The sequence below is a fragment of the Lampris incognitus genome, chromosome 16 (assembly GCF_029633865.1).
Source record: "Lampris incognitus isolate fLamInc1 chromosome 16, fLamInc1.hap2, whole genome shotgun sequence".
Classification (NCBI taxonomy): domain Eukaryota; kingdom Metazoa; phylum Chordata; class Actinopteri; order Lampriformes; family Lampridae; genus Lampris; species Lampris incognitus.
The window spans coordinates 31,113,536-31,123,544 of NC_079226.1; the positions used below are offsets into that span (position 1 = coordinate 31,113,536).

The following is a 10,009-nucleotide window of genomic DNA, read 5'->3' on the forward strand; positions in this document are numbered from 1 at the left end:
TCAAGTTAATAACTATTTAATATCCAACAACCTTCTAGGCATTTGTCAATCAGGTTTTCGATCTCACCATAGCACAGAAACAGCACTTATCAAAGTTGTGAATGATCTGCATATGAACACAGATTCTAATAAATTGTCTGTTCCTGTGCTCCTGGATCTAAGTGCTGCTTTTGACAGTTGATCATGATATTTTGCTAGAGATTAGATAAATGGGTCGGCTTTTCTGGCTCGGTTCTCAACTGGTTTAGAACATACCTTCAGGACAGGTATGTCTATTGGAGACTTTTCCTCGGACAAAGTGGGTATAATGTGTGGGCTACCCCAAGGTTCGATTCTTGGACCACTACCATTCAATCTCGATATGCTCCCACTTGCACGTTATACAGAAAGACAAAATAAATTAGCATAATTATGCAGATGATTCACAACTATACATATCCCTATCTCCTGATGACCTAGCTATCATACGTTCCCTAATTCAGTGTATTTATGATATTACTTTATGGATGTCAGATAACTTTTTACAACTGAACAAAGACACGACAGAAATACTTATTTTTGGTGCAAAGACTCAGAGACAGAGAATTGCAGCTCATCTCAGCTCTCTGTCTCTGGAGTGCAAAGGTGAAGCTAGAAATCTTGGTGTAATCATGGACAGTGATCTAAATTGTAAGAGCCACATCAATCATCTCACAAGATCAGCTTTCTACCATCTTAAAAACATTTCAAAACTAAGGGGCTCCTATCAATATCAGACTGTGAGAAATTAATCCATGCTTTTATAACAAGTAGACGAGACTACTGCAATGGACTATTCACCAGCCTCCCAAAATCAGTTATGCACCAACTACAATTAATTCAAAATGCGGCAGCACGTGTTCTCACCAGAACTAAGAAGTATGAGCACATTACACCTGTCCTTAGATCTCTGCATTGGCTCCCCGTTAAAACTAGAATGGATTTTAAAATTCTTTTAATTGTATACAAAACGCTAAATGGCCTTGTAACACGCTATACTATAAAAGTTATGTTAATTCCCTATAAACCAGCAAGAACTCTCAGGTCCAATGGCAGTGGTCTTTTAACCATCCCTCATGCTAGGTCTAGAGCAGGGGAAGCTGCATTTTCTATTTACGCCCTAAGTAGATGGAACGCCCTGCCTGAGGACCTGAGAGAGGCCCCCACACTGGACACATTTAAAAGCAGGTTAAAAACCTTACTTTTCCAAACAGCCTACAGCTAGATTCATTGTGTGTGTGTGTGTGTGTGTGTGTGTGTGTGTGTGTGTGTGTGTGTGTGTGTTTTATATATTTTGCTATTTTTATATATTCTGCTCTGTTATTACTTTTAATTAATCAGTGTTTATGGCACTTGTATTTATTTATTTCACTAACTCAGTTTTAAACTTGCTTGTACTTTTCTAGAATTTGCCTGTACTCTTATTTATTTATTTTTTCTGAGGGGGGAGATTTTATTGATTTCATTGTTTTATTGTGTAAAGCACTTTGTGTTACATTTGTTTGTATGAAAAGTGCTATAAACAAATAAAATCTGATTGATTGATTGATAAATGTTTCGACCTGCCCCCCAACTGTTGACCCGTTCAATTCAATTCAATTCAATTTATTGTCATTAAAAACAATGTGCAGGCACATGTTAAAAATGAAATGAGGGCAGTGGCTTCACCAAACAGTGCAAGACTGACACAGACAAACACAGCAAACACAATATAAGATATTCACACATGAAGACCAAAAGCTAAAAATAAGTTAAAAGATAGCTGGAGTACAAAATATTTAAAAATATCTACAGACATTCAGTGGGTAGCCAGGTTCAGGTGGGCAACAGCTTGTGGAAAGAAGCTGTTTTTGAGCCTGGTAGTGCGGGCTCTGAGGCTCCTGTAGCACCTCCCAGAGCACAGGGGGGAGAACTGTCCATGGTTTGGGTGGGTGGGATCTCTGCTGATGCTCAGACCCCTTCGAAGGCAGCGTTTGTGATAAATGTCTTTTATGGCTGGGAGCTGGGTACCGGTGATATGCTGGGCCGCCTTGACGACCCGCTGCAGAGCTTTCTGGTCTACTGAGGTGCAGTTGCCATACCACATTGAGATGCAGATGGTCAGGATGCTCTCTATGGTGCAGTGGTAGAAGTTGGTGAGAATTTTGGGGGGTAGACGGGCGCTCCTCAGCCTCCTCAGGAAATGCAGGCGTTGTTGGGCCTTTTTCACAAGGGCCTGGGTGTTTAATGTCCACGAAAGGTCCTCGCTGATGTGGACTCCAAGGAATTTAAAGCTGGAAACACGCTCCACTTCCACCCCATTGATGTTAATGGGGGAGTGGCTGCAGCTTCTAGACCTCCTGAACTCCACAATCAGCTCCTTTGTCTTCTGCACATTAAGGACAAGATTGTTGGTAGTACACCAAGATGTGAGGCGCTCAATCTCGTCTCTGTAGGCCATCTCGTCATTGTTGGTGATACGGCCAATGACTGTGGTGTCATCTGCAAACTTAACTATAAAATTTGAAGGGTGAGTTGGCAGGCAGTCGTGGGTGAAGAGGGAGAAAAGGAGGGGGCTCAGAACACAGCCTTGAGGGGCACCTGTGCTGAGGGTCAGGGTGGAGGAGAAGTGGTCACCTAACCTAACAGACTGAGATCTGTTGGTCAGGAAGTCCAGGATCCAGTTACAGAGGGAGGGGTTGAGGCCAAGGGAGAGGAGTTTGGTGGTTAGTTTGGCGGGATGATAGTGTTGAAGGCAAAGCTGTAATCTATAAACAGCATCTGGATGTATGTGTTGTTAAGTTCAAGGTGGGTCAGAGCAACGTGCAGGGCAGTGGCAATGGCACACACACACACACAGCTGACAGATGCAACATTATTAATCAAGCGTATGGATTGTGGTACAGACAGGGCCGCTGACACCGGGGAACACCGGGTCAGTTGTCTTGGGCTCTGGGTCAAGGGAGGGTCCAACTCCCCTCGGAGCGTACAATGACGGACACCATATAGTACTGCTGGAGCAAATGGACCCGCGCAAGCCAGGCCGGGATTGAGGTCCATAATAGAAATATACACAACGCCTATGCCTGGGCTGTATAAATTCCCAATATACATTTTTTTTCTCCATGTAAATCTGATGTATAGTACAGTATGTTCAGATCATTAAATAATGAGTTTATTATCAATTTTCGACGGACAACTTCAAAGTATTAAAATTGGGTTTTGGGAATGACAGCACGTCTCTAATATGATTGAATTTAGGTGTTTGGGCTACCCTCTTAATTAGCCTGTCTTTTGATTAAATGGTGTGTGGGAGAGGAGAGCTACTTTGCCGTGCACATATGGAACAAGCGTTGTGTGTGCGTTATGGCCAGTCAGCGATCGGGGGGGGGGGGGGGGGGGCTTTGGAGATCATTGCACCAGCAAGACACACTCGAACATAGCCTGGCACGGCAGCCACATAAACCACACACACACACACACACACACACACACACACACACACACACACACACACACACACACACACACAGTGTTGTGCACACACGTGTTCATTTTTTGGTGAACGGAACCCATCCGTTTGCAACTAATGAACGTTGAGCGTCGTGAGTGAACGACACTCATGCACCGTTTTACGGCACCCGGCGTGGCGGCATAGCTAGTGTAGCTGGCAATTCAACTGAAGCCAGCTCATGTGAATGTTCGAAGGCATTTTATGAACAAATCAGTGCAGATTCAAACGGGGGAAAAAATTCACATTTTTATGCAAATTGTGCCCGCCGGGTCTGAAAAAACAAGTCTGAACGTTAACCACATTGGCAACGAATTTGAAACGACGCAGCGTGTTGAAGCATCCGACCATCGGAGTAGCTCATTTAAAAAAAAGGAAGAACTAGTTCATTTTTTGGGACTGTGAATTTAGCTCAAAATTGTGAACTATGAACGTGAACTAGTTCATGTTAATCTGTATGAACTGAACTTTGAGCTAGCTCTTGAGAAATGCAAATTTGTACAACACTGCACACACACACACACACACACACACACACACACACACACACACACACACTGACACACACTCTGCAGGCACAGCATCAGCATTAAATTCAATTGTACGCCCGACAGAAACTATACTCAATAAACTATAAAATTAAAATAGGCACCAGGCTATTACAGCAGGAATTGCAGATTAGTTTACTTTTGATGATTACAGCAGAATGGTGGCGAACTTGAGGTGAATTCTCTTTCTCTTCCTCCTACTCCTCACGACGTCTTTTTGTGACAAACTAAAGCAAATTGCTTTGTTTTGCCATGATTTTTATCTTAACCTACATTAAAAGCGGCCAGCTGGCGGAAAGTAGGCTTCTGTTCCTCTTTGCAATGCGCGGGCTGTAAACTGGGTGGAAGAGGAGGGGCTAATCGCAATCTGGCGCTTGTGAAATGCACTGCCACTCAAAGAATCTGACCTATCATCATCAAGGTAAACAGGAAGCAAGGAACAAGAAGCGTTTTGTTTTCATAGACCCTTTTACAGTTGGTAAACAGTGATCACGGGATTTTGCTGCCAAAATGCGCGCGCATACTATGCGTGACGTAGGTCATAAAAGGGTCTAACGTTCAGTTTAAGCAACACAATTTTAAGTTAACAAAAACAGAATTAACTTATCCGATCTAAAATGCGCGCCACATACGCGTGCACTTCGGTCCAGTCCACTGGTTTTATAGACCCTTTTACAGTTGGTAAATAGTGATCACGTGATTTAGTACGCGCGCGCATTTTGGCAGCAAAAAATGGCGTAAGTACGGTCGTACCAACTATGCGTGACGGAAGTCATAAAAGGGTCTATTGGTCGTGTAGTAGTGAGATGATTGAAACAGTATTCATTGACTACTATTCACTGGATGAACCAGCAAAAACATGAAGCCTTCTGGTTGGGTGGGGGTGGGTGCCAAGTGGGTGCGCCCCGGCCCACCTAGGCTCACCCACAGCTACGCGGCAGGTATGCGCGCGCATTTGCAGTTATGGATGTGCATTTATTTCTCTCTGTGTGTGTGTGTGTGTGTGTGTGTGTGTTCATACCCCCACATTTATGCACACAACCTTGTCTGTGTCTGTTTCTGTGTCGTATTCTGTTCAGGGTATTTTGTTATCCTGAAACCCTGACCTGCTGCCAGCCACAGTCCGCAGCTGTGGCCACAAGCAGCAGAGCAGTCTATAATTACAGGTCGATTGGGGTCAGTTGGATCGATACAGACTAAATAGCGAATCTTCAGAGGTGTGTATGGTGCCTTTATTGGTCCTTGACAGAGACTATTGGTTTAGGTAATGACGTATGTGTTTACAGAGCGTATTAGAACGCAATTCATCCTATTCTCCCCATAAATGAGGAAATTGTGGGATGGCGAACAGGATGTGACATTCCCACGCAGATGTGGGGTGCCTGTTTACAAGTTTTAAGTTCAGAAGAGTGACCGGGTGATTGAAGTGCCTTGAGAAATCTGAGCTCAAAGAAACACTTCTGCCCCCTAAAACACTTCAGCTATTGACTATATGTGTGTTCTATTTGAGTCTCTCACTTTCGTGTGTGTGTGTGTGTCTGTCTGTCTGTCTGTCTGTCTGTCTGTCTGTCTGTCTGTCTGTCTGTCTGTTTGTTCTTGTGTGTGTTTGTGCTGAAGGACAGATCCTCCTGCCCTAGATGCCTTCATCATGGATAAAGCCCTGCTAGACTTTGAAGTATCCATCGACGCAGAATGCAAACTGCTCACAGTTGGGAAGCCATTTGCCATAGAAGGTATGCACACTCTCACACCTATGCAGGCCGATGAAGGGGAAAAAAACACATGCAACAAGCCCACAAAATCATGTTTATGGTACATAAAGACATAAAAAAGACACAAATACATTTGAAGGGAAAAGCCCTCTAGCTCTCGCTCATATACGCACACATTCACATGCATACATACATACATACATACATACATACATACATACATACATACATACATACATACATACATACATACATACATACAGACAGACATACAGACACACAGACAGACAGCTTGCACGTATTTTCATAGAAACATTAAAGCTCAGGCCCAGTTAGCAACACACGGACAAACACGCACAGAAGCACACACACACACTCACAAAAAAAAATACACCAACCTGGTGCAATAACCCTATCGTTTATACCATGACCAGTGGAGAAAGGCAATAAATCTCTGAGTGGCCCACACCTCTGCAGTGGAAAAAAGAAAAAATACCCAGTTAAACTATTATTAACAATGATGAACGCTGCTTTATTCTCACTGGTATGACAAATTGCAACACAATGATGATTCATAAACACAAATTTGGACCCAGTCAAAAACCCACTAATGATCCTAGCTTGGGTTTATTTATTGTCTAGTTTACAATTTTGCCCCTCAAAGAGTGGATAATAAGTGTATTGTAGTGAATTCAGGGGGCAGCCGGGAAGCGAACCCGGGTAGCCCAGACCAGGCCGACTGCGCTAACCAGTCAACTCAAGGTGCGAACCGTTAGCCAAGAGCTAGCGAGTCTAGTCATCCGTGTTCGTTACAGTATGTATATGGCTGTTCATGCATTTAAACGTGTGTTAGTGTTTGTTCGTTCTTTCATAAGTGCACACTTGTGCCACTGATTTATCGTGTGTGTGTGTGTGTGTGTGTGTGTGTGTGTGTGTGTGTGTGTGTGTGTGTGTGTGTGTGTGTGTGTGTGTGTTTGTCCAGCTCTGTGTGTCCACCCGAGTATTGTCAGAGCTCTCGCATCTCATTCATCCCACTATCTCCCAGATAGCGCAGACATACAGATAGTAGCGAGCACGCCACAGGGGATCACACACTGACTCCAATATCCTTACTGTGTCAATCACTGTCTGGTCTCAGCCAGACTCCCACTCCCAAGTCCCCCCACCGATCGCTGAACAACTCGTTCGACCGGAGACCAACCGCCACTCTTCCACTGTGTGAACTGAAAGAGGCTTGTTTTGGTGGTATATTTTCTATGACCGCTGGATTTCGGTATCAAACGTGAAAAAGGGGGGAAGCCAATAGAACTGCACGTTCCTTTCACACATATATACATATGTATGTATGTATGTATGTATGTATGTATGTGTGTGTGTGTGTGTGTGTGTGTGTGTGTGTGTGTGTGTGTGTGTGTGTACATATGTGTATGTGTGTGTGTATGTATGTATGTATGTGTGTGTGTGTGTGTGTATGCATATGTACTATATATATATGTATGTATGTATGTATGTATGTATGTATGTATGTATGTATGTATGTGCATATATGTGTGTATATACATATATGTATGTGTATATATATATGTGTGTGTGTGTGTGTGTGTGTATATATATATATGTATGTGTGTGTGTGTGTGTGTGCGTGCGTGTGCGTGTGCGTGTTCGCGCGGCAATCTTCTGTGTGAGGAAGAATGGAGTGGAAGTGAACTGAACTGAACAGGCCTAAAACGTCGACGGTGGGGAGAGCAGTGAAATTACCCAGGTGGGAACTCCGGAAAGAAAAAGAATAAATAAATAATGCAGCAGAGGAAAAGATGAGAGGAAAGAGGGAAGAATGATGAGGGGAAAAGGGTAAGGGGGAGTAAGAGGAAGCGACGGTGGGAATAGTCGGCAGAGTCGGTTAAGAGAGGCAGTTGCAGTGTGTGTATGTGGGGAGGGGGGACTAGAGGGAGGAGATAGAGGGTTTTTCATTTGCCCCGCTGCCAGTTTGCGCCTTTCTGCACAGCAAGTGATAAAAGACCCCGCCAACAGAGTCCCCTAATCAAGACAAACCTCCACCCTGACCCGGAGGAATGATGGAGAGGGAGAAGAAAGAAAGAGAGGTGAAAGGGGGGGGGGGGGCCGAAATGGCAGAGCTGTTTGGTCTGCGAGAGCAGTTGGGGGGTGGGGGGGTTATAGAGTAGTTGGATGTATTTGGAAACGGGAGATACAGACGAAAGGGGCTTGTGAAGTGGCTGCAAGGCGGGGTTCCGGCCACCATCTACCGGTTACTAAAGCGGAGGAAGATGCAGGGGTGTCGCTGTGTGTCTGCTCGCGCCGGCTTCTTGTGGAGATGTTTACGACAGCCCAGACACACTCCATTAATAACATTGCTGCTGAACCCACGGCCACTCACTGCTTGTATGTGTGTGTGTGTATGTGTTGGCGTCCCACCTGTGCGCATGAGTGTACCGTACAAGCTCAGTCAAGCGGGTCGGAGCATGCTGTGATCAGAATCATGCAGGCGGGAGATTCATTTGCTACGGTGAGACTATTGCAGGAGCAGCTTATGTCTGGCAAGAGTGATGATGTATGTGCAAGATTGTGTTGTTTTGAGCGTGCGTGTGTGTGATTGTGTGTGTGCACGTGCGTGCATGTGTAGGCGTACGTACTGTGCGCATGAGTGTACCGTACAAGCTCAGTCAAGCGGGTCGGGGTGTGCTGTGATCAGAATCATGCAGGCAAGAGATTCGTTTGCTGCGATGAGACTATTGCAGGAGCAGCTTACGTCTGGCAGGAGTGATGTGTGTGTGAGATTGTGCTGGTTTGAGCATGTGTGTGTGTGGGTGAGTGTGCACGCGTGTGTGCGCGTGTATCTATATGAAAAGTTATACTCCAAACTGAGATATCGACAACTTGAAAAAGAACCATCTATTTTGACACGATCGGTGTTGCATGACAATAGTATTATTACGAGTTCTTACTTGTGCTCCGTGTCGTGTCGCGACCTTTACAGTCACAGTATTGTTTAAGAGGTGAGAATCATCCATGGTTCTGAAATACAGGCAGAGGAATTTTCATTGTCAAAATGTATTTTCAAGCTGCTTACCCAGTGTTCAGCATGGAGACCCCTCACGAGCACCTTGCGTGTGTGTGGTGGGGGGGGGGGCTGGTGGTATATGACTGACGTCTCTGAGACTCGAGGCTTTGTGATGGAATTTGCAGATGCCTGGTGCAGAGGAGTCAAACAAATGACAAGTGACTGCACACTTCTGCTCCACTTTTTGACTGAGTGCTCCGTAGACGGACAGTCGGCGATTGGCTGTATGGCAGAAAAAAACGCCGTCTGTCTGCCAGGGGACAGGGTGGAGTAACGAACGGGGAGATTGAGGCGAGAGATCAGAGCAAATCATGTGAGGGAAACATACTGCGGGGCAGAAGGAAGAAGAAAGGACGAAGCAGAGGAAATGATGAGGGAAATGGGGGGAAATGAACTCACACAGTGGAGAAATGAGAAGGATGGAAGAGTGGAAGCATGGGGAGGTGTGGAAATGAAAGAGAGAGCGAGAGAGAGATGGAAAAGAGAAGACAGGAGGGGAGAGATGCTGAATGAAACAGGTTGAGAAAAGAGAGGAAAGGGAGGCAGAGGAGGGGATCAGGGAAAAGCAGGGAGAGAGAGAGCGATAAGGGTACAGAACAATCTGAGGGAGCAAAGGATGGAGGTTTGGACAATCTTTTGTCATGTAGCAAGCAGAGTGTGACAGTTTCATGAACCTCCACCGCTCTCTCTGCCTCTGTCCACAATCTCATCAGCCTCACACACCTTGACAGGCCCTACACACACACACACACACACACACACAGATGTATGTATGCAAACACACACACACGCGAACACACACACACACACACACACACACAGATGCAGGCATGCAAATATACATATGTACATACATACACACATACTACATACACACACACACACACACACACACACACACACACACACACACACACACACACACACACACACGCTCATGCAGTCAGACGTTTTTGACAGGATATTTCTTTGACTTCAATCTAAATGAAATCAAACAGAAACACCCAGGAGGTGTTGTACAGTTATAAATTCCTGACAATATCTTTGATCCTAAGCAGCGGGACGTGTTTCTTTTGTCTTTCTGCCATCAGAAATATGGACTGTGCTGCAAAACAGATCATGCAGGCTCGGGAGAGAGATATTTCTCTCCAGCTGAATAATG

General features: G+C 45.0%; 1 protein-coding gene across 1 annotated transcript in view; it reads left to right on the plus strand.

The window, feature by feature from the left end:
• The window catches only part of LOC130126053 (glutamate receptor ionotropic, NMDA 3A-like), a 91,906-nt gene extending 84,916 nt beyond the window's left edge, over window positions 1–6,990 (plus strand). Inside the window, exons 8-9 of the mRNA XM_056295420.1 lie at window positions 5,674–5,789; window positions 6,911–6,990. Of these exons, the coding sequence (XP_056151395.1) occupies window positions 5,674–5,789; window positions 6,911–6,990 (196 nt within the window). The remainder of the gene's footprint in view (window positions 1–5,673; window positions 5,790–6,910) is intronic.
• The last annotated feature ends 3,019 nt before the right edge of the window (window positions 6,991–10,009 follow it).